The sequence below is a fragment of the Hyla sarda genome, chromosome 9 (assembly GCF_029499605.1).
Source record: "Hyla sarda isolate aHylSar1 chromosome 9, aHylSar1.hap1, whole genome shotgun sequence".
Taxonomy (NCBI): Eukaryota; Metazoa; Chordata; class Amphibia; order Anura; family Hylidae; genus Hyla; species Hyla sarda.
The window spans coordinates 20530658-20556991 of record NC_079197.1 but is presented as its reverse complement, the minus strand read 5'-3'; the positions used below and the strand labels follow the sequence as shown (position 1 = coordinate 20556991).

Sequence of the window (26334 nt, the reverse complement as noted above, 5' to 3'; positions counted from 1 at the left end):
GAGTACCCCTTTAATGATAATGCTCTCAGAATTATATATCTTCCATAAAATTGAGCCATAAGCCATGAACTGGGCACCCGAAATAACATACAGTACGTGTAGATATGTAGTAACTTAAAGATGCTGATCTTACTGACAGGTTGGACTTTTTGAAGAATTGCTTCTCAGTGGGCACTTGACGCCTGGAGAACAGCAGCAGGTAATATTTCCACTTACAAACACATCCGAAGGAACATCTAAATAAATATTGTTTATTGAATAATTCCTGGATTTTTGTGACTTATTTATATTGGTGGGCTGTAAAGAAAATTTCTAAAAGTCTTACTATGCTTCTGGTGTGAAGATTTATACTCCATCTGAATTAAAAATTTTTTCCATAAAACAGTAACAAACCAAAAGCCCGTAAACATTAGACGTGTGTCAGTTTCAGCAACACCGAACGACTATATAAAGTGTATTGAGGCTTTTGGAATCTCCCCCAACAGATGATGTTGAAGTAATAAAGTATCGGACATGTGGAATTTTACCTCCTCAATCCTTTTGTTCTTGGGGAGATAAAGAATAGTCTGGCAGCAGCTTACCCTGCTCCTTCCTTCTCCTTTCCAAAAACCTGAACACATATCAGTAAAATCCCTTGTAGTTTTCGGCCACACAGCAAGAACTAGGTGTAAACCGGAAATTGTGATTACACCCTAATTTAACCTTTCAACATGGTGCTTTACTGCATGTCATATCTGGTTGCCTGAACTGTTTTGCTCTGTATACCGTTCCAGGCAGTGAGGGAGTTACGTGGTTCACTGGATGTTCTGGAACGAAGATATTTAAAGGCACAAGAACAGCAACGCACTGGGTCTGGAAACCTGACTGGCGATCTAGATCCACAAAGGTAAGTGCAGAACACAACCTTCTCTACCAACGTTAAAGGGGTACTATTTTATTTTATTTTTTTAAATCAACTGGTGCCAGAAAGTTAAACAGATTTGTAAATTACTTCTATAAAAAAAAATGTATACTTCCAGTACTTATCAGCTGCTGTATGTTCCACAGGAAGTTCTTTTCATCTTGAATTTCCTATCTGTCTGACCACAGTGCTCGCTGTTGACACCTCTGTCCATGTCAGGAACTGTCCAGAGCAGGATAGGTTTACTATGGCGATTTGCTCCTACTCTGGACAGTTCTTTAAATGGACAGAGGTGTTAGCAGAGAGCACTGTGGTCAGACAGAAAAGAACTTCCTGTGGAGCATACAGCAGCTAATAAGTACTGGAAGGATTAAGATTTTTAAATAGAAGTAATTTACACATCTGTTTAACTTTCTGGCACCAGTTGAGTGCCTCTTTAAGCTGGGTTCCCATGTAGTACTGTGGTCAGTATTTTGGTCAGCATTTTCAGCCAAAACCATTAAAGGGGTACTCCCCTGGAAAACGTTTTGTTTTTTTAAATCAACAGGTACCAGAAAGTTAAATACATTTGTAAATTACTTCTATTAAAATATCTTAACCCTTCAGCTGTTGTATGTTCCAGAGGAAGTTCTTCTCTTTTTGAATTTCCTTTATGTCTGACCACAGTGCTCTCTGCTGACACCTCTGTCCATTTTAGGAACTGTCCAGAGTACAAGCAAATCCCCATAGCAAACCTATCCTGCTCTAAACAGTTCCTAAAATGGACAGAGGTGTCAGCAGAGAGCACTGTGGTCAGACAGAAAGGAAATTAAAAATGTAAAGAACTTCCTCTGAAGCATGCAGCAGCTGATAAGTACATGAAGTATTAAGCTTTTTTAATAGAAGTAATTTACATATCTGTTTAACTTTCTGGCACTAGTTGATTTAAAAAAAAATGTTTTCCAGGGGAGTACCCCTTTAAATGGAACTGACACAGAGAATAGCGACAATGAAAGATTTTCACCTGTTCTGTGTTTTGTATCCTTTCTTGGTTTTGGCTAAATGTAATTATCAAAGTAGTAAGTATTACCCCCAGCCTGTGGCTCTGATCATATTAGCAGCTGTGTGAACCGTAAAGGTTTGGTTTTTGACAACAATGATATCACCGTTTACTGCACTATTATTACTGTCAGAATTACTGTCATTCCGATGAACGCCATTAAAGTCAACAGGGCCATTGGAGATATGCCACAGTCAACTGAAAACAGAACTTACATAACTACTATGGCCACATCATAAAATTGGGTGCGAGTTGTAATTTGAGTCCCTAGATAGATAGGCCATCAGTATTCGATTGGTGAGGGTCTTTCTCCCGGCTTTCCTGCCTATCAGCTGTTTAAAGTGACCCTGGCTGTGTCCCAGCTCATACTTGCGAATACTTTACCATGTAGGATATTGCTGCCTTGTCCCGTTCACTTTATTCGGTGTTAATTTAATGGCTGATCGGTAAATATATAAACTTGTGTCGTATAATCTGAGTATTGTTTGTACAGGGAACTCGAAGAAGCAATATTTCAACTTGGCGTCCAACTGGAAGAGTTACAAGAACAAGTAGAAAGCCCTGATGTGTCTTCCCCAAACCCTCAGTTAAGAAATACTGAAGACAGAATTACAGCTCATGATTTAGGAAATGCACCAGTTCCATCAGCCTCAGTGCCTATTCCTGCTCTTCAAACCCCATACCCCCAGGTGAGTATCTTAACCCCTTAACGACCACGGACGTATATTTACGTCCGAGGCCGGTTCCCGCGATATAACGCGGGGTCACGCGGTGACCGTGTGTCATATTGGGTCAGTCCCGGCATGTAACTGAAGCGGGACCCGGGGCTAATTGTGGTGCCGTGCGCTATTAACCCTTTAGACGCGGCGTCATAAGTTGAACGTCGCGTCTAAAACGAAAGTAACAGTTTCCCGGCTGCTCAGTGATCGGGACCACCGCAGTGAAAATTACCTTCCTCCGGCGTGTCCGATCGGCGATTGATTGCTCCAAGCCTGAGATCCAGGCTTGAGCAGTCAACCGTCGATAACACTGATCAATGCAAAGCTATGGCTTTGCAGTGAACAGTGCTGGCAATCAGTGTATGCATTGTTATAGCCCCCTATGGGAGCTATAACATTGCAAAAAAAAAGTGTAAAAAAAAAAAAAGTTAATAAATGTGAATAAAAAGTCCAAATCACCCGCCTTTTCCCATTTAAAAAAAATAATAATGAAAATAAATATAAACATATGTGGTATCACCGCATGCGTAAATGTCCGAACTATAAAAAAAAATCATTAATTAAACCGCAGGGTCAATGGTGTACGTGCAAAAAAAAATCCAAAGTCCAAAATAGCGTATTTTTGGTCACTTTTTATATCATGAAAAAATGAATAAAAAGTTATCAAAAAGTCCGATCAATACAAAAATGGTACCAATAAAAACTTCAGATCACGGCGCAAAAAATGAGTCCTCATATGCTGAAAAATAAAAAAGTTATAGGGGTCAAAATATGACAATTTTAAACGTATAAATTTTCCTGCATGTAGTTATGATTTTTTCCAGAAGTGCGACAAAATCAAACCTATATAAGTAGGGGATCATTTTAATCGTATGGACCTACAGAATAATAAGGTGTCATTCTTAACGAAAAATTTACTGGGTAGAAACGGAAGCCCTCAAAAATTACAAAATGGTGTTTTTTCTTCGATTTCATCGCACAATGATTTTTTTTTTCATTTTGCTGTAGATTTTTGGGTAAAGTGATTGATGTCACTGCAGCAAAAAAGAAAGCCATAATATGGAATTTTAGGTGCAAAATTAAAAGGGTTATGATTTTTAAAAGGTGAGGAGGAAAAAACGAAAGTGCAAAAACTTAAGGGGTTAAAGACACACTCAAGCATACTCTATAGCACAATCCAGTGTTTCCCAACCAGGTCACCTCCAGCTGTTGCAAAACTAAAAATCCCTATTGAGAATCTAATGCTTTCTGTGCAGTCTGCTCCTTTTTATTATCAGCCAAAACTTCTTACCATGCTGCCCTTACAGATCTCGTCTCCAGAGCCCCCTGGCGTCTCTAAGGCAGATGCAGAGATAAGTAAGGAAGATCCTGCAGAATATTTACCCCAGCCTCTACTCTACAAGCACAAGCAGGTGGAGCGAGATTACGGCACCTTGTTATCTACGTGAGTTTTTTTGTTTTAATGTTTGTTCAAATAATAGTGGCCTAAATTGCTTAAAGGGGTACTCCAATGGAAAAAAAAATTTTTAAATCAACTGGTGCCAGAAAGTTAAACAGATTTGTAAATGACTTCTATTAAAAAATCTTTACCCTTCCAGTATATTTTAGCGGCTGTATGCTACACAGGAAGTTCTTTTCTTTTTTAATTTCTTTTTTGTCTGACCACAGTGCTCTCTACTGACACCTCTGTCCATGTCAGGAACTGTCCAGAGCAGCATAGGTTTGCAATGGGGATTTTCTCCCGCTCTGGACAGTTCCTGGTATGGGCATCAGGTGTCAGCAGAGAGCACTGTGGACAAGACAAAAAAGAAATTCAAAAAGAAAAGAATTTTCTCTGTAGCATACAGCTGCTAAAATGTACTGGAAGGGTAAATCTTTTTTTAATCAAAGTCATTTACAAATCTGTTTAAAGGGGTACTCTGCACCCCTAGACATTTTATCCCCTATCCAAAGGATAGGGGATAAGATGTCAGATCGCCGGGGTCCTGCTGCTGGGGACCCCCGGGATCTCGGCTGCTTCGCCCACCTGTACGGCTTTTTACCTCACACCGGCAACGCTGGAGGCTTTGGATCCCGACCACAATGGCGGACGAGCGTGACGTCACCACTCCGCCCCTTGTGACATCACGCCCCGACATCACACGGGGCGGAGTCGTGACGTCACGCTCATCCGCCATTGTGGTCGGGATCCGAAGCCTCCAGCGTTGCCGGTGTGAGGTAAAAAGCCGTACAGGTGGGTGCAGAAGCCGAGATCCCGGGGGTCCCCAGCAGCAGGACCCCGGCGATCTGACATCTTATCCCCTATCCTTTGGAAAGGGGATAAGATGTATAGGGGTTCGGAGTACCCCTTTAACTTTCTGAAACCAGTTGATTTAAAAAAAATTATGTTTTCCACCGGAGTACCCCTTTAAAGTAAATTCTGCATCGAATGGACATGGTTACCCTCAGAGTGTTGTCCTAGTGTAAAAGTATAAGTGTTTCAGCTGTATGTGCAGTACTCCAGTAATACCATATAACAGTAGTAATTCCCATTATTTTTTCCCATTTAAAGGTACAGCAGCTTCAAGTCTCTTCCTGAAGCTCTTGGAGTAGAGCAAGAAGAGTGGCCTCAGCAGCTTCCCCAGAATACTAAACCACACGGCCAGCCCCAGGATGACAATTCATCACAGGATGCTACACAAAAAGGGAGATCACCAGATCACTCTGCTTCGGTTATTGGACAAGAAGCTAGACAACATAGAAGACAGAAAGATCGTGTCACATCTGCAAAGCCATGGGATCATGAGGACCATTTTCAGACTATGAGTCCACGTGACCACCGTGATCGTAGGCTGAAAGAGCACACACAGCCAGATAGTAACCAAAGCCATCCAGTGACTTCTACACCACATCAACGAACTGAGCGGCCCCTTAATACACCTGCTGGGACCATTGTTGGACATACACCGTCAGCCACAGTGCTGCGCAGAGCATCATCCATATTAAGTGGACATAGAGATTCTCCTAATGAAGGAAAGCCATCAGCAGTCAGAAGGTGCGTGTCTAAAGGGTCTTCACAGATCCTATGTTACTTAGCAAGACAAATACTGTCCACCATTTTTACCAGTGTATGGTACAATAACATTAAAGGGGTTATCCAGGAAAAAATTATTTTTATATATATCAACTGGCTCCAGAAAGATAAACAGATTTGTAAATTACTTCTATTAAAAAAATCTTAATCCTTTCAGTACTTATGAGCTGCTATAGTTGAGTTGTTATTTTCTGTTTAAGTGATCTCTGATGACACCTGTCTCAGGAAGCAAATCCCCATAGCAAACCTCTTCTACTCTGTGCAGTTCCAGAGACAAGCAGAGATGTCAGCAGAGAGCACTGTTGCCAGACAGAATAGAACAACTCAACTTCAGCAGCTGATAATTATTGGAAGATTTTTTAATAGAAGTAATTTACAAATCTGTTTAACTTTCTGGAACCAGTTCATATATATATATATATATATATATATATATATATAAAAGAAAGTTTTTTCCTGGAATACCGTACCCCTTTAACACCATTGAAATTGTACAGTATTTGCAAATATTACCTTATATGATGTTGCTGTTAAAATTGCACATATTTGAAGGGGGTGTCCACATTATACATGACTACGGTAAATGCCAAATCTGTACACACGTTTGAAATTATTTGGTGCATCTTATGGTTATCTATGCATCAGAAAAGCAAATGGTCTGCATCCTAATTCATGTGGGTGTAAATTATGGTAAATTTATTTGTACTCCGGGCTTCAATCTCGTGCTTGTGACAGCAAACGTTGCATACCTACCTGTACGGAATACATTAAAGGGGTACTCCCATGGAAAACTTTTTTTTTAAAGTCAAGTAATGCCAGAAAGTTAAACAGATTTGTAAATTACTTCTATTAAAAAATCTTAATCCTTCCAGTACTTTTTAGGGGCTGTATACTACAGAGGAAATGCTTTTCTTTTTGGATTTCTTTTCTATCACAAGCTTAGTGCTCTCTGCTGACCTCTGCTGTCCATTTTAGGAACTGTCCAGAGCAGGAGAAAATCCCCATAGCAAACATATGCTGCTCTGGACCGTTCCTAAAATGTACAGCAGAGGTCAGCAGAGAGCACTGAAATCTAAAAAGAAAAGCATTTCCTCTGTAGTATACAGCCCCTAATATGTACTGGAAGGATTAAGATTTTTTAATAGAAGTAATTTACAAATCTGTCTTTCTGGCAGTTGATTTAAAAAAAAAAAAAAATTTCCACAGGAGTACCCCTTTAACCTAAGCATAGTGGTCATGGATGGAAGAATAGAACATGGGAGGGTTCCCCAAAACGTCACATACGCCCCGAATTGAGGCGCAGGGGCAGTATATACACATCCCCTGCACTAAGAACTGTAAACCCTGCCAAGAGGTGGAGGGGCGTATATACTCACACCCTTCGTACAAATACAGGTCTGGATGAGGCCAGGCCCCCCTCTCTTCTTGTCTCTTTTATTTAGTGACGAGAGGAGCAGAAGTTAAATTTTTTTGTGCAAACAGCTTTTATATGAGGTAGTTACTCCAGATCTGCAGCATAAATAAGGGTAATCTGACATTTTGTACTCTAATGTACTTTGAATAAAGAGCAGCATATGAAATGCCTATATTCAGTATGCTGGTATCTACATGGCATAACAACCACATATATTCACACAAGTGGGTCCAGTTTCAGTCCGCAGTCATAAGTAGAGTTGATAAAAGTGACTACATCCCCTAAGTACCTATCATACACATAAATCATCTCCCTAAGGCTATGTTTTGAGCGGAATTCCACAGAAATATTCAGCTCGGAAATTCCCCTGCAGCAGAGCCTCATTGGTTTCCATTGGATTCTGCTGCACTGTGCACATGGCAGTATTTCCGTGGCGGATGTTTCCCCGATTCCAGCATCCGAAGAAAGAATAGACATATCTATTCTTGGTGTGAATTCTGCTCGGAAATGCAGTGCCATTTATAAAATGCTGCATTTCTGATTGGTCTTAGCGCCTTCCGGAACATTAAAATGTGCGGAATGTCCGCCCGATTGGACTCTCCGCACATAGTCAGCTGTATGAACATAGCATAAGGCCCCATTTTCAAGAGGGATTGAGTCCCTGTGAACTAGATAAAGCTGTATAAGGCTATAGGATTTGCTAACAGATGATTGTGGCATAGATTCAAGGATATCAGCCCAAATATCATCAGTAATAACGCCCATGTCTGCCTCCCAACCAGTTTTTAGGGAACAAGAGATTTTTTAAGTGTCGCCTTAGGGCTGGGCGATATACTGGTTCATACCGAATACCGACATTTTTGTGCTGCACGATATGAATTTTTCCCATACCGCAATACCGGTTGGGCCCCTCCCCCTTGGGAATGAATTATCTGCACAGCGCTGTCCCCACCTCGGGGAACTAATCATATGTGACCCGCCAGCGCTGTTCTGCTCCCTCCACCAAATCATGTGACCCGCCAGCGCTGTTCTGCTCCCTCCACCAAATCATGTGACCCGCCAGCGCTGTTCTGCTCCCCCACACCAAATCATGTGACCTGCCAGCGCTGTTCTGCTCCCCCCACCAAATCATGTGATCCGCCAGGGCTGTTCTGCTCCCCCCCATCAAATCATGTGACCCACCAGCGCTGTTCTGCTCCCCCCCATCAAATCATGTGACCCGCCAACGCTGTTCTGCTCCCCCCCACCAAATCATGTGACCCGCCAGCGCTGTTCTGCCCCCCCCCACCAAATCATGTGACCCGCCAGCGCTGTTCTGCTCCCCCCCCCACCAAATCATGTTACCCGCCAGCGCTGTTCTGCTCCCCCCCAATTAATGATCAGCCCAGCGGGGTACTACTCACATGTGTCACCCGCAAGCACTGCCCTCCTCCTCTTTGTTGGGGCCCGCCAGCGCTGGAACGCTATACTGTACACCAGTGGTCTCAAACCTGCGGACCTCCAGCTGTTGCAAAACTACAACTCCCAGCATGCCTGGACAGCCAACGGCAGGTATGAATTGGTTGGGGTGAAAGAAATACCGTTATATACCGTGGAACCGCCATAAGTTACAAAAATACCGTGATAGACATATTTGGTCATACCGCCCTGCTCCATGTCGCCTCCAAAAGACACGTATAAGGTTTTACAGAGTGATCTCTGATCTCACAGCATTGACCCAGCCTTCATTTTAGTCCTTCCGTTCCTTATCTTTCTCCCGACATCCCCTTCCATCATAGTAGTAAACATCTCCCTAGTATGGAAAGGAATCTGCAGCCAGTCACTCTGATATTTGAAGCTGCAGATCTTTTGTGCTGCATTTCAGTTGTTCTCTCATAAACACATCTGTGTTCTGTCAGGATGTCACAAGGCTCAAAAACATTACCACAGAGTGTTTCTCTCACTTCTCCATCGCCCCATGTGAGAGAGCAGAACTCCAGGACCCCGTCAGCTGTGCCGTCTGTCAGCGGGGAGAACGCACGCAGCCCCCAATCACAGAAAAGTAGCGGCAGCAGCAAGAGCCAAAGACCCTCGGCCCAGAAGAAACCATTGAGGACGAGAGGAAACATTGCTCAGGTAAGTCACTTTATTCATGGTGCAGAACCGGACTAGTTTATTTTGTGCATGGTAACAGAACTAGGGTCATATAGAAACCACATAAGAATGGGTTAAATAGCATTTAGGGCTACCGGGTGTCCAGTCACACTCAAAGCTGAACATATGATTGTTGTCTCACAACTTTAGAATAGTGTTTCCCAACCTGTGGCTCTCCAGCTGTTGCAAAACTACAACCCCTATTGTGCCTGAACAGCCTTTGTCTGTCGGGGCATGATGGAAGTTGTAGTTTTGCAAGCGGAAATATGTCAGATACAGTAGTGATCATGTGGCCAGACATTTCTGACTTGTCCTGTTAAGGAACACTACAAATATCCTCTACTCAGCCTGTAATTCAGTGTTTTCCAAGCAGTGTGTCTCCAGCGGGAGACACACTGGGAGTTGTAATTTTGCAACAGCTGGAGACACACTGTTTGGAAAACAATGCTGTAATGGCTAATAACAAGGGACAATAGGCCCAATTACACGACACAGTAGATACCATGTGTTTAGAGTCCTTTTGAGATATTCATGACCATCACTATACAATATACAGTGGTCCCTAAAGTTAGAATATTAATTGGTTCCAGGACGACCATTGTATGTTGAGACCAGAACACTTCAGTAATACAGGTAAAGTGTAGTACAGAACATGTAATACCTCCCTGTACTGTAGGGGGCGCTACCAGACACCAGTCAGTGCATACACTTCAGTAATACAGGTAAAGTGTAGTACAGAACATGTAATACCTCCCTGTACTGTAAGGGGCGCTACCAGACACCAGGCAGTGCATACACTTCAGTAATACAGGTAAAGTGTAGTACAGAACATGTAATACCTCCCTGTACTGTAGGGGGCGCTACCAGACACCAGTCAGTGCATACACTTCAGTAATACAGGTAAAGAGTACAGAACATGTAATACCTCCCTGTACTGTAGGGGGCGCTATCAGACACCAGTCAGTGCATGCACTTCAGTAATACAGGTAAAGAGTACAGAACATGTAATACCTCCCTGTACTGTATTGGGCGCTACCAGACACCAGTCAGTGCATACACTTCAGTAATACAGGTAAAGAGTACAGAACATGTAATACCTCCCTGTACTGTAGGGGGCGCTATCAGACACCAGTCAGTGCATGCACTTCAGTAATACAGGTAAAGAGTACAGAACATGTAATACCTCCCTGTACTGTATTGGGCGCTACCAGACACCAGTCAGTGCATACACTTCAGTAATACAGGTAAAGAGTACAGAACATGTAATACCTCCCTGTACTGTAGGGGGCGCTACCAGACACCAGTCAGTGCATACACTTCAGTAATACAGGTAAAGAGTAGTGTAGAACATGTAATACCTCCCTGTACTGTAGGGGCACTACCAGACACCAGTCAGTGCATACACTTCAGTAATACAGGTAAAGAGTAGTACAGAACATGTAATACCTCCCTGTACTGTAGGGGGCGCTACCAGACACCAGTCAGTGCATACACTTCAGTAATACAGATAAAGAGTAGTACAGAACATGTAATACCTCCCTGTACAGTAGGGGGCACCACCAGACACCAGTCAGTGCATGCACTTCAGTAATACAGGTAAAGAGTACAGAACATGTAATACCTCCCTGTACTGTAGGGGGCGCTACCGGACACCAGTCAGTGCATACACTTCAGTAATACAGGGGTTTTACCAGTGAAATGTCCATTCTGATTGGTCGGATCTTCCGGCCATTAACAGGTATCACAGATCTGGACAGTTTGTACATTGTATGGTGAGTCTGGTATCAAGTTACAATGGTCCAGAAAAGACCAAAATATTGTAACCTGAGGGATCACTGTAAGTTGAGGGATCTCTGTACAAATGAATGTCCATGTAACACATGGATGGAGTCCTCCTGCTTGTCAACAGCTCTTGGCTTTGGCTCACAGCGGGGTTCCTGAATGAGGACGCACCTTTATGACAGAAGACACATGCCCTATTTATCATTTATCTTTTTTTTTCTGTTTTCCAGAGGAGAATTTTGTCCCCAGAAACTGACAGTGGATTTCTTGGATCAGAAAGCGGTCGCTCCCCAATAATCCATAAGCAGAGGGATCAACTAAGCCTCACTCGGTAACCAGTCCTGACTTATTTCTGCTTTTTTATATCTTCTGCAAGTAAAACTCCATTGGTGTACAATGACTTTGAAACCATTTACACCTTAAAGGGGTACTCTGCTGCTCAGCGTTTGGAGCAAACTGTACCCAACGTTGGAGCCGGTGCCGGGAGCTCGTGACATCATAACCCCGCCCCCTCATGCCGTCACGCTCCGCCCCCTCAATGCAAGTCTATGGCTGGGGACCCCCGCAATCTTGCATTCGGCACCCACCTCTTTGAGCTGCACGCCGCGCTGCCATCTCACAAACTGCCGGGTGCCAACCACGGGACCGGAGTATCGTGATGTCACGACTCCGCCCCCGTGTGACGTGACCCCCCCCCCACCCCCGCTATGCAAGTCTATGAGAGGGGGCGTGATGGCCATTACGCCCCCTTCCATAGACTTGCATAGCGGGGTCGTGACGTCACGACTCCGCCCCCGTGAGACCTCACCCCCTGCTATGCAATTCTATGGGAGGGGACGTGACAGCCGTCATGCCCCCTCCCATAGACTTGCATAGCGGGGGGGGGTGACGTCACACAGGGGCGGAGTCGTGACGTCACGATACTCCGGCCCCGTGGTCGGCACCCGGCAGTTTGTGAGCTGGCAGCACGGCGTGCAGCTCAAAGAGGTGGGTCCCGAATGCAAGATTGCGGGGGTCCTTTGGATAGGGGATAAGATGTCTTAGGGCCGGAGTACCCCTTTAAACACTTTTAGACAAAAATGATCCAAACATGGAAAATGACCCAAACATATTCATCTGCTGACTACATTCAGGTCCTTGAAAGTAAAGAGGCCTTTGCTTCTCTTTGCACAGATATGCCAGCACCCCATTATTACATTTTTATGACATATCCATGCCATAAAGGACCAATGTGATGTGAACAAGCCCAAGATTTGTGACATGTAGATATGCCTTAACCCCTTAAGGACCAGGCCCATTTTGTCCTTAAGGACCAGAGCGTTTTTTGAACATCTGACCACTGTCACTTTAAGCATTAATAACTCTGGGATTCTTTTACCTTTCATTCTGATTCTGAGATAGTTTTTTCGTGACATATTCTTCTTTATGTTAGAGGTAAAAGTTTGGCAATACTTTCATCATTTCTTGGTGAAAAATTCCCAAATTTGATGAAAAAATTGAAAATGTTGCTTTTTTTTTTTTACTTTGAAGCTCTCTGCTTATGAGGAAAATAGACATTCCAAATAAATTATACATATGTCTACTTTATGTTTGCATCATAAAATTGACGAGTTTTTACTTTTGGAAGACATCAGAGGGCTTCAAAGTACAGCAGCAATTTTCCAATTTTTCACACAATTTTCAAAATCAAATTTTTTCAGGGACCAGTTCAGTTTTGGAGTGGATTTGAGGGGTCTTCATATTAGAAATACCCCATAAATTACCCCATTATAAAAACTGCACCCCTCAAAGTATTCAAAATGACATTCAGTAAGTGAGTTAACCCTTTAGGTGTTTCACAGGAATAGCAGAAAAGTGAAGGAGAAAATTCAAAATGTAAATTTTTTACTCGCATGTTCTTGTAGACCCAGTTTTAGAATTTTTACAAGGGGTAAAAGGAGAGAAATCTTCCTAAAATTTGTAACCCAATTTCTCTCGAGTAAGGAAATACCTCATATGTGTATGTCAAGTTTGGCGGTGGGTCAGTAATGGTGTGGGGGGGGGGCATTTCTTTGGGGGGCCGCACAGCCCTCCATGTGCTTGCCAGAGGTAGCCTGACTGCCATTAGATACCGAGATGAGATCCTCAGACCCCTTGTGAGACCATATGCTGGTGCGGTTGGCCCTGGGTTCCTCCTAATACAAGACAATGCTAGACCTCATGTGGCTGGAGTGTGTCAGCAGTTCCTACAAGAGGAAGGCATTGATGCTATGGACTGGCCGCCCGTTCCCCAGATCTGAATCCGATTGAGCACATCTGGGACGTCTCGCTCCATCCACCACAGACTGTCCAGGAGTTGGCAGATGCTTTAGTCCAGGTCTGGGAGGACATCCCTCAGGAGACCATCCCCCACCTCATCAGGAGCATGCCCAGGTGTTGTAGGGAGGTCATACGGGCACGTGGAGGCCACACACACTACTGAGCCTCATTGGGACTTGTATTAAGGACATTACATAAAGTTGGATCAGCCTGTAGTGGGGTTTTCCACTGTGATTTTGAGTGACTCCATATCCAGACCTCCATGGGTTGATACATTTGATTACCATTGATAATTTTTGTGTGATTTTGTTGTCCGCACATTCAACTATGTAAAAAGGAAAGTATTTCATATGATTAGTTCATTCATTCAGATCTAGGATGTGTTATCTTAGTGTTCACTTAATTTTTTTGAGCAGTGTATATAGAATCTATGCAGCATAAGATAGCTACATGTCTGTAATCATCTCTAGTTATATGGTGGGTACAGGAAGTACAATGTAAGGTTGGATATACCCCTTATGATCAGCCTTTGGCTGTCCGGGCATGCTGGGAGTTGTAGTTTTACAACAGCCGGAAGCACTCGCTAGACAGACTTGGATGTGTGCCTGCTCTACTCACTTTATGTATCATATTTTGATTATTGTATCTATTACCCATCATCTTAATATCCGTCTGTCAGAGAAGTTCCAGAAGATGTACCAGACCCCACTTCCAATTCTCCAGTGAAAAGCGAGAAACGGTCCTCTAAGTCTGGTGACCACTTGTCCAGGACACGCACAGCATTGTGGAACAAGAGGAAGCCAAATAACCACTGGGCAGGACCCTCGGAAGCTAGCTCTCCTTCCCCTGGCCCCAAGAGCCTTACTGAAAGTGAAAGTAGAGAGCACACAGGTGAGTCCTTCTGATTCCTATATACAGTATATGTTCAGGAATTTAGTTTTTTTTATCCCCAGTGGCCCTGCCGTTATTACATGGTACCCTGAGATCTGCTTTAAGGGGGTTGTCCAGCAAAAGAAACAACATATGTATTGTGTCAAAAAGCATAATAAAGTAACTTACTAATATAATGTTATTAGCCATAATGCAGAGATCTCTCTGTATCAGCTTTGCCCTCTCCCTGGTAAGCTGTGATGTCACATCACAGGTTGTCAATGCAGGGAACTCCTATCCCTCCTCACACCTCTCCCCCCGTTAGCTCAGGTCAAGACCAGTGATGTGAAAGGGGGAACTCCTATTACTGCTCATTAGTTTAATTAATCATTAGATTAGCAGCAGGAAGCTAATGGGTCTTGTCCTGAGCTGACAGGAGGATGGGGAGGTGGAGGGGCTCTCTGCATTGAGAGCCTGTGATGTGACATCAAAGCTTACATGGGAAAGGACATAGCTGATATGGAAGATCTGTGCATTATGGATAATAACAATATATTAATTTGCTTTATTATACTTTTTGACACCATACTCAGGTTGTTTCTTTAGAATCTGCTAGAAGGCAGATTGTACTGAAAATACTTATACACAGACAGTTGTCAGTTACTAAGTGAGACCACCCACTTGACTACTTAGAATGGGCAGAGGTTTGTATTGGTAAATGACATGTTATCGTGGAGATTGGACTGCATTTTCAGTGTGACAGGTTCCCCTAAAATGGCCACTGTCACTTTAAAAAACCTTTTGACATGTCACAGAAACATGTCAAAAGTTTTTTAATCAGTCAAGGTCACAGTGCCGAGACCCTCACCAATCAGGAAAATGAGCGGGGATAAACTTTACTCCCTTTGTCTTCATTATGAGTCTATTGGGCAGCAAGGCAAAGATCAGTCGGCGAGTTCCTGTGACATGTCAAAAGTTTTTTTTTTTTCTTTTTTTTAACATGAAAGGGACACAACTTATTATTTCTTTTAATGACATATTTCACTGCAAGTTTTAACCAAATAAAAAAAAAAAAAAAAGTACCCCTCCATCCTCACATGTCTTCCCCCTTACATCAGATGAATCAGGCTCCGAGCAGGAAGCATATAATAATGCCAGTGCCCAGGCCTCCCCCGGTGCCTCCCAGCTGCTATCACCTATGGAAGACCTGACGCCACCTCTTCAAGATGTTCTGCAGTCTCGTACAGCAAGAGAGTAAGTGTGCACAGCGGCTTTTGTCTCAGCTTTAAGTAGTCTTTACATCAATTATATGTTTTATATATCTTACCTTAATGTGATTCCATGAAGAACTCATCACTGGTCCACAGTATAGGTGACAAGTCTATTCTGTGGATAAGTCGCTGAGAGATGCACTGCTGGTATCCCCACAATCACTAAAACGGGGTACTAAGTCTCTGGTTCCTCCTTGCTGCACAACCACTATGAGGAGTTTCAAGGGGTACTCCACTGGAAAACATTTTATTTTTTTATTTTTTTTAAATCAACTGGTGCCAAACAATTAAACAGATTTGTAAATTGCTTGTATTAAAAAATCTTAATCCTTCCAGTACTTATCAGCTGCTGTAAACTACAAAGGAATTTATTTTCTTTTTGAATTTCCTTCCTGTCTGACCACAGTGCTCTTTGCTGACAACTCTGTCCATGTCAGGAACTGTCCAGAGCAGGATAGGTTTGCTATGGCGATTTGCTCCTACTCTGGACAGTTCCTAAAATGGACAGAGGTGTCAGCAGAGAGCACTGTGGTCAGACAAAAAGGAAATTCAAAAAGAAAATAACTTCCTCTGTAGTATACAGCAGCTGATAAGTACTGGAAGTATTAAGATTTTTAAATAGAAGTAATTTACAAATCTGTTTAACTTTCTGGCACCATTTGATTAGAAAAAAAATTCCAGCAGAGTACCCCTTTAAGTTATTGTGCGGTGCACACAGTTGTCCTGCTGATCATTCAATGTCTATGCGGCTGGCTAGACAAAGCCAAGTACTGTAACCTGTTTTCTGTTGACCTCATACAAATACATGGAATGGCAGTGCACATGTATGACCAACACTCCATTTAAACTCCTCCTCAAAATCCCCATATTAGTGCTTGGTGGGGGACCCCAACAATGTCAGCCAGGGTGATCAGACACGTAGGGACTTGCAGCCGTAATACACCTGTGTGAAGCCGCCATAATGTATGTTATCAGAACAGCTCATTTTAGTTTATCTACTATTGCTGGTTAATCCTAGAGTCTCCCAAAGTATATACCCAACATGATTGCTCTGAAATGTACAAGGCAAAAGACTGAGGAGAGCATATTTAAAAGAAGAAAAACTACCACAAGAGGACATAGTTCTATATTAGAGGGGCAAAGGTTTAAAAGTAATATCAGGAAGTATTACTTTACTGAGAGAGTAGTGGATGCATGGAATAGCCTTCCTGCAGAAGTGGAAGCTCAGAGACAGTGAAGGAGTGTGAGCATTGAATAGGCATAAGGCTATCCTTCATATAAGATAGGGATAGGCATAAGGTTATCCTTCATATAAGATAGAGATAGGTATAAGGCTATCCTTCATATAAGATAGAGATAGATATAGATATAAGGCTATCCTTCATATAAGATAGAGATAGGCATAAGGTTATCCTTCATATAAGATAGAGATAGATATAAGGCTATCCTTCATATAAGATAGAGATAGGCATAAAGCTATCCTTCATATAAGATAGAGATAGATATAAGACTATCCTTCATATAAGATAGGGATAGACATAACGCTATCCTTCATATAAGATAGATAAATATAAGGCTATCCTTCATATAAGATAGGGATAGGCATAAGACTATCCTTCATATAAGATAGAGATAGGCATAAGACTATCCTTCATATAAGATAGAGATAGGCATAAGGATATCCTTCATATAAGATAGGGATAGGTATAAGGCTATCCTTCATATAAGATAGGGATAGGCATAAGGCTATCCTTCATATAAGATAGAGATAGGCATAAGGCTATCCTTCATATAAGATAGAGATAGGCATAAGGCTATCCTTCATATAAGATAGGGCTAGGCATAAGGCTATACTTCATATAAGATAGGTATGAGGCTATCCTTCATATAAGATAGAGATAGGCATAAGGTTATCCTTTATATAAGATAGAAATAGATATAAGGCTATCCTTCATATAAGATAGAGATAGGCATAAAGCTATCCTTCATATAAGATAGAGATAGATATAAGACTATCCTTCATATAAGATAGGGATAGACATAACGCTATCCTTCATATAAGATAGATAAATATAAGGCTATCCTTCATATAAGATAGGGATAGGCATAAGACTATCCTTCATATAAGATAGAGATAGGCATAAGGATATCCTTCATATAAGATAGGGATAGGTATAAGGCTATCCTTCATATAAGATAGGGATAGGCATAAGGCTATCCTTCATATAAGATAGAGATAGGCATAAGGCTATCCTTCATATAAGATAGAGATAGGCATAAGGCTATCCTTCATATAAGATAGGGCTAGGCATAAGGCTATACTTCATATAAGATAGGTATGAGGCTATCCTTCATATAAGATAGGGATAGGTATAAGACTATCCTTCATATAAGATAGAGGTAGGTATAAGGCTATCCTTCATATAAGATAGAGATAGATATAAGACTATCCTTCATATAAGATAGGGATAGACATAACGCTATCCTTCATATAAGATAGATAAATATAAGGCTATGCTTCATATAAGATAGGGATAGGCATAAGACTATCCTTCATATAAGATAGAGATAGGCATAAGGATATCCTTCATATAAGATAGGGATAGGTATAAGGCTATCCTTCATATAAGATAGGGATAGGCATAAGGCTATTCATATAAGACAGTGATAGGCATAAGGCTATTCTTCATATAAGATAGGGATAGGCATAAGGTTATCCTTCATATAAAATAGATAAATATAAGGCTATCCTTCATATAAGATAGAGATAAATATAAGGCTGTCCTTCATATAAGATAGGGATAGGCATAAGACTATCCTTCATATAAGATAGAGATAGGCATAAGGATATCCTTCATACATGATAGGCATAGGTATAAGGCTATCCTTCATATATGATAGGCATAGGTATAAGGCTATCCTTCATATAAGATAGGGATAGACATAACGCTATCCTTCATATAAGATAGATAAATATAAGGCTATCCTTCATATAAGATAGATATAAATATAAGGCTATCCTTCATATAAGATAGGGATATACATAAGGCTATCCTTCATATAAGATAGATAAAGATAAGGCTATCCTTCATATAAGATAGAGATAAATATAAGGCTATCCTCCATATAAGATAGGGATAGGTATAAGGCTATCCTTCATATAAGATAGATAAATATAAGGCTATCCTTCATATAAGATAGGGCTAGGCATAAGGCTATACTTCATATAAGATAGGTATGAGGCTATCCTTCATATAAGATAGGGATAGGTATAAGACTATCCTTCATATAAGATAGAGGTAGGTATAAGGCTATCCTTCATATAAGATAGAGATAGATATAAGACTATCCTTCATATAAGATAGGGATAGACATAACGCTATCCTTCATATAAGATAGATAAATATAAGGCTATGCTTCATATAAGATAGGGATAGGCATAAGACTATCCTTCATATAAGATAGAGATAGGCATAAGGATATCCTTCATATAAGATAGGGATAGGTATAAGGCTATCCTTCATATAAGATAGGGATAGGCATAAGGCTATTCATATAAGACAGTGATAGGCATAAGGCTATTCTTCATATAAGATAGGGATAGGCATAAGGTTATCCTTCATATAAGATAGATAAATATAAGGCTATCCTTCATATAAGATAGAGATAAATATAAGGCTGTCCTTCATATAAGATAGGGATAGGCATAAGACTATCCTTCATATAAGATAGAGATAGGCATAAGGATATCCTTCATACATGATAGGCATAGGTATAAGGCTATCCTTCATATATGATAGGCATAGGTATAAGGCTATCCTTCATATAAGATAGGGATAGACATAACGCTATCCTTCATATAAGATAGATAAATATAAGGCTATCCTTCATATAAGATAGAGATAAATATAAGGCTATCCTTCATATAAGATAGGGATATACATAAGGCTATCCTTCATATAAGATAGATAAAGATAAGGCTATCCTTCATATAAGATAGAGATAAATATAAGGCTATCCTTCATATAAGATAGGGATAGGTATAAGGCTATCCTTCATATAAGATAGATAAATATAAGGCTATCCTTCATATAAGATAGGGCTAGGCATAAGGCTATACTTCATATAAGATAGGTATGAGGCTATCCTTCATATAAGATAGGGATAGGTATAAGACTATCCTTCATATAAGATAGAGGTAGGTATAAGGCTATCCTTCATATAAGATAGAGATAGATATAAGACTATCCTTCATATAAGATAGGGATAGACATAACGCTATCCTTCATATAAGATAGATAAATATAAGGCTATGCTTCATATAAGATAGGGATAGGCATAAGACTATCCTTCATATAAGATAGAGATAGGCATAAGGATATCCTTCATATAAGATAGGGATAGGTATAAGGCTATCCTTCATATAAGATAGGGATAGGCATAAGGCTATTCATATAAGACAGTGATAGGCATAAGGCTATTCTTCATATAAGATAGGGATAGGCATAAGGTTATCCTTCATATAAGATAGATAAATATAAGGCTATCCTTCATATAAGATAGAGATAAATATAAGGCTGTCCTTCATATAAGATAGGGATAGGCATAAGACTATCCTTCATATAAGATAGAGATAGGCATAAGGATATCCTTCATACATGATAGGCATAGGTATAAGGCTATCCTTCATATATGATAGGCATAGGTATAAGGCTATCCTTCATATAAGATAGGGATAGACATAACGCTATCCTTCATATAAGATAGATAAATATAAGGCTATCCTTCATATAAGATAGAGATAAATATAAGGCTATCCTTCATATAAGATAGGGATATACATAAGGCTATCCTTCATATAAGATAGATAAAGATAAGGCTATCCTTCATATAAGATAGAGATAAATATAAGGCTATCCTTCATATAAGATAGGGATAGGTATAAGGCTATCCTTCATATAAGATAGATAAATATAAGGCTATCCTTCATATAAGATAGAGATAAATATAAGGCTATCCTTCATATAAGATAAGGATAGGTATAAGGATACCCTTCATATAAGATAGGGATAGGTATAAGGCTATCCTTCATATAAAATGGGGCCAGGGACTATTGATAGGATTCAGATTATTGGGCAGACTAGATGGGCCGAATGGTTCTTATCTGCTGACACATTCTGTATGTTTCCATATATTCTGTTTACAGAGTCAGTGTACTGTATAGCATTGCTACCTCTTATTATCTCCTCGATGTTTCACAACATATATGTCCTCCCTGTGGATTTTCTAATGCTAATCCCTGGTTTCCTTGGCTATGTAACTAAAGAAACCAATCCTATTTTTGGTGCAGTACAATATTATATAGAGCTACAGATTTGTTCTAATAATGATGTTGTCAGGAAGCTCCGCACTGAATGTGTCCTCCATTAAGGTCCCCATTGTATTCATTAGTTTGCTAGATGCACCTGAGTATATGTGGATTTCTCTAAATATAAAGCCGGTTATCATACAGGGTATGACTTAGACTTTATCTAATAAAGATGTAAGAATCAAGTGCCTAAGGCTGCGTTCATGTGTTTAGTCATAAATAAAGGAATGGCCGTAATTTCTGCTTTTTATTTATCAATTGCAATTAAAAAAAAGGAAAATTTCACCAAACTGTAAAAATAGCCATGCCCATTACTATAAAAAATATTTCATATCCTGAGGATTTTGTACATTTGCCCACGGACAAAGAATTGATTAGTCTATCATTTTCCAGATCGATTAATAAAAACAGCGAGAGACAGAATAACAAAAAAAAAAAAAAAAAAGATAAATTTATTTCATATTAGTTAGGAATTAATTTGCATTTTACTCTGTGAAATAAGTTTTTGATTATCTACAAGATTTCTGGCTTCCAGGTGTCTATTATACAGGTTATGAGCTGAGATTAGGAGCACTCTCTTAAATGGACCAGTGCTCCTAATCTCAGTTTGTTACCTGTATAAAAGGCCCCTGTCCACAGAATCAATCGATCAGATTCCAAATTCTCCACCATGGCCAAACCACAGATCTGTCCAAGGATGTCACGGACATGACTGTAGACCTACAAAAGGCTAGAATGGGCTACAAGATCATCGCCAAACAGCTTGGTGAGAAGTTTACACCAGTTGGTGCCATTATTCACAAATGGAAGAGACACAAAATATCTGTTAATTTCCCTCGCTCGGGGCCTCCATGTAAGATCTCACCTCGTGGAGTTTCAATGATCATGAGAACGGGGAGGAATCAACCCAGAACTACACGGGGAGATCTTGTCAATGATCTCAGGGAAGCTGGGACCAAAGTCTCCAAGAAAACAATTGGTAATGCACTGCCTTGTGTAGGACGGAAATCTTGCACCGTCCGCAAGGTCTCCCTGCTTAATAAATGAGCAGGAGGCCGTCTGAAGTTTGCCAGTGAACCATGTTTGGAGGAGTAGGAATGCTGCCTATCACCCTGATAACACCAGCCCCATTATCAAACATGGAGGTAGAAACACTATGCCTTGGGGGTGGTTTTCTGCTAAGGGGATAGGACAACTTCACTGCATCAAAGAGTCGATGGATGGGGCCATGTACCGTCAAATCTTGGGTGAGAACCTCCTTCCCTCAGCCAGGGCATTGAAAATTGGCCGGGGATGGGTATTCCAGCATGACAATGACCCAAACACACACTTTCAAGGCATCAAGTAGTGGCTCAAGAAGAAGCACATTAAGGTCACGGAGTGGCCCCGCCAGGCTTCAAACCTTAACCCCATAGAAAATCTTAGACCTAATAGCTGCTTTCTCTTCCCTAATTTGGAAGAATGTGCAACTTCCTATGCTCATATATTTTATATAGAAACCTTATATTATTCTAAAAATTGGCTTAAAGGGGTACTCCGCTGCTCAGCGTTTGGAACAAACTATTCCGAACGCTGGAGCCGGGAGTTCGTGACGTCATAGCCCCGCCCCCTCATGACGTCACGCCCCAGCCCCTCAATGCAAGTCTATGGGAGGGGGTGTGAAAGTCGTCACACCCCCTCCCATAGACTTGCATTGAGGGGGCGGGGCTATGACGTCACAAGCTCCAGCGTTCGGAACAGTTTGTTCCAAATGCTGAGTAGCGGAGTACCCCTTTAAGCGCTGTCTTACTCTCGCAGAATTGAAGGCCTTTGTTCATTAATCCGAGCCCCCCAACTCCAACCTCCCACGCCACCCCCCCAATAAAATCCTCAGATATTTTGAACTATTAGGTATTATTGCACATACATAAAGAGAGTTCAACAGCCAAAAAAAACTAAAAATAAAAAAAACAATATTGGGGAAGGACCCTAGAGGTGTGCCAGCCTATGGCACTTGAGCGACTTGGCATTGCCAGTTCTGGAAGCACAGGCACTCCGGTGGAAAACATTTTTTTTTCTTATCAACTGGTGCCAGAAAGTTAAACTGATTTGTAAATTACTTCTATTAAAAAATCTTTACCCTTCACTACTTTTTAGTAGCTGTATGCTACAGAGGAAATTCTTTTCTTTTTGAATTTCTTTTTTGTCTTGTCCACAGTGCTCTCTGCTGACACCTCTGTCCGTGTCAGGAACTGTCCAGAGCAGCAAAGGTTTGCTATGAGAATTTTCTCCTGCTCCGGAGAGTTCCTGATACGGGCATCAGGTGTCAGCAGAGAGCACTGTGGACAAGACAAAAAAAAGAAATTCAAAAAGAAAAGAATTTCCTCTGTAGCATACAGCTGCTAAAAAGTACTGGAAGGGTAAAAAATTTTTAATAGAAGTAATTTACAAATCTGTTTAACTTTCTGGCACCAGTTGATTTAAAAAAAATAAATAAAAATTTCCACCGGAGTACCCCTTTAAATAAACAAAGATACCATTGTTTATACTGTAACTTTATACAAAAGTGTCTGCAGCATGTGACGCGACCTAGAGACGACAGATTCCCTTTAATCAATCCACCTTTTATTATGAACTAGGGACATGTCAAAAGTTTTTATCAGTCGGGGGTCTAGGCGTTCAGACCCAGACCAATCGCTAGAACGAGCGGGGAGAGAAGTGCACGGCCACACACTCCTCTACCTGTTCTTACATAAGTGATACCCTAATTTAAAGAGCTAGACCAGTGTGCCTCCAGCTGTTGCAAAGCTACAACTCCCAGCATGCCCGGACAGCCTTCGGCTGTCCGGGCATGCTAGGAGTTGTAGTTTTGCAACAGCTGGAGGCACATTGGTTGGGAAACATTGAGCTAGAGTAAAATCTCATTGAGTTTGCACCAAGGTGGACATTTTAGGGCAGGATTGTAGCGATTGCCCTAAAATGTCACCTTTACTCTTCTAGTCACTCTGTTCTCCTCCTCCATTCGCTCTCCTCTCCCTCTTCTATCTAAGGGTTTGTTTCGCTGCTGGTATCTTGGTGACAATGTGTTTTAGAGACGGCAGCGTTACTCCGCCACCTATGGACCTTTTGTATTTATAGCACTAGTTTGGAGGCAGTAGATGGATCATATCTGTGATTTTTGTCAGCTTGTCGGTGCCCATGAGCACCAATCGTACATAACCTGCTAATCCTAACACTGCTGGGATATGGAAGAATTCGACGATCTTGTCCCGTGAGTACAATGAATGATTCACCTTCGTCTCTTCTTCACTTCCTGCATTCACCTATTTTTTCCCAGCCTCTATTAGAATCCAATAACAATTTTGGATTCGAATTTCGGGTCGGCAACACACATGGGAACACCAGTGAGTACGTTACGCAGCATGTGGAGCCGTAATGCACCTCCCATAAAAGTCTTTGGGGCCATAATGTGCCTCTGGGTTAGTGTTTCCCAACCAGGGTGCCTCCAGCTGTTGCAAAACTACAACTCACAGCATGCCCGGACAGTCGAAGGCCAAAGCCAGATTTGTAATTTTGCAACAGCTGGAGGCACCCTGGTTGAGAAACACTGTTCTGGGCATATGGAGCCATAATGAACTTCCCATAAAAGTCTATAGGGTAATAATGTTTCTCGGGGTTAGTGTTTCCCAACCAGGGAACCTCCAGCTGTTGCACAACTACAACTCCCAACATGCCCGGATAGCCAAAGGCCAAAGCCAGAGTTGTAATTTTGCAACAGCTGGAGGCACCCTGGTTGGGAAACACTGTTCTGGGCATGTGGACCCATAATGCACTTCCTCTAAAAGTCTATAGGGTAATAATGTTCCTCTGGGTTAGTGTTTCCCAACCAGGGTGCCTCCAGCTGTTCCAAAACACAATTCCCACACATGCCCAGACAGCCAAAGGCCAAAGCCAGAGTTGTAATTTTGCAACAGCTGGAGGCACCCTGGTTGGAAAACACTGTTCTGGGCATATGGAGCCATAATGCACTTCCCATAAAAGTCTATAGGGTAATAATGTTTCTCTGGGTTAGTGTTTCCCAACCAGGGTGCCTCCAGCTGTTGCAAAACTACAACTCCCTGCACGCCCGGACAGCCGGTGGCTGTCCGGGCATGCTGGGAGTTGTAGTTTTACAACAGCTGGAGGCACCCTGGTTAGGAAACTCTGTTCTGGGCCATAATGTTCCTAATGGATTCTGTATGAATCGGACGGAACACATTTGTTGCGAGCTTCAGCAAATGCTTCTTATAACGATGCAATACCCTTATATAAGTACAGGAACCCCAAGTGGGTCACACACTTAGTTTGGCACTGTATAGTACTGTGTGGTTGTTCCTGTCATTATGGTGCTACTATTTGTAATATGTGCGGTTGGGCAATTTCAGTACCTATAGTCTAATTTATCTGCGCAATTTTTCCCTTGTTGTCATTCATAGGCCTCAACAGGCTTTTACAAAGCTATTTTTGAGACATATTTTTGTTCTCCCCTTTCAGTCAGGCCATCCACAGTCTGCAGAAGGAAGTAAGTCAACTGCGGAAGAATCTCGAAAAAAGTCTGAGTCGCCCACCAGTCGCAGGGAAACAAGGACAGACGGACACAAATCGGTGAGTGTTATCTGTAGTGTATTTTACATGATTGGGCTCTTCCGTTAGAACCGCGATAAGTACTATTGTCTGAGAGATGCTACGCACTATTAGTTGCTCCTTAGAGATGGCTGTCAGACTGATACTTTGTTAATAGTGATAAAATCTGTCACTTAGGAGAAGTTGAGGCGCAAATGACAGGTTCTAAAATAGAATGCATCAAATCTCAGACAGAGCTGTTCTTTCCTGGAAACAGGGCGCTAAGCATGACACATTTTTTTTGTCAATCTGTATGAAATTAAAGGGGTACTCCGGTGGAAAACATTATTATTTTTATTTTTTTAAATCAACTGGTGCGAGAAAGTTAAACAGATTTATAAATGACATCTATTATAAAATCTTTACCCTTCCAGTACTTATTAGCAGCTGTATGTTACAGAGGAAATTCTTTTCTTTTTGAATTTCTTTTTTTTTTCTTGTCCACAATGCTCTCTGCTGACACCTCTGTCCGTGTCAGGAACTGTCCAGAGCAGCATAGGTTTGTAATGGGGATTTTCTCCTGCTCTGGACAGTTCCTGACATGGACAGAGGTGTCAGCAGAGAGCAGTGTGTAAGACAAAAAAGAAATTCAAAAAGAAGAGAACTTCCTCTGTAGCATATAGCTGCTAAAAAGTACTGGAAGGCTAAAGATTTTTTAATAGAAGTCATTTACAAATCTGTTAATCTTTCAGGCACCAGTTGATTTAAAAAAAAAAAAAAAAGTTATCCACCGGAGTACCCCTTTAAAGAATATGCTACTCACTAGGTCTTGCAGATGTTTACATGTCTTTTTATGTGTCTAGCTTCTATATGTGGCTTACAAAT

At 41.3% G+C, this 26334-nt stretch overlaps 1 protein-coding gene across 7 annotated transcripts in view; it reads left to right on the top strand.

Annotated features, from left to right (window-relative positions):
* The window catches only part of AKNA (AT-hook transcription factor), a 58485-nt gene that overhangs the window by 20401 nt on the left and 11750 nt on the right, over positions 1-26334 (top strand). For all 7 annotated transcript variants that reach the window (XM_056539824.1, XM_056539823.1, XM_056539825.1 and 4 more), the window contains 10 exons: positions 140-199; positions 774-886; positions 2434-2629; positions 3967-4103; positions 5211-5693; positions 9045-9261; positions 11292-11392; positions 14039-14250; positions 15348-15483; positions 25381-25491. In XM_056539824.1, coding sequence (XP_056395799.1) covers positions 140-199; positions 774-886; positions 2434-2629; positions 3967-4103; positions 5211-5693; positions 9045-9261; positions 11292-11392; positions 14039-14250; positions 15348-15483; positions 25381-25491 — 1766 coding nt within the window. The remainder of the gene's footprint in view (positions 1-139; positions 200-773; positions 887-2433; positions 2630-3966; positions 4104-5210; positions 5694-9044; positions 9262-11291; positions 11393-14038; positions 14251-15347; positions 15484-25380; positions 25492-26334) is intronic.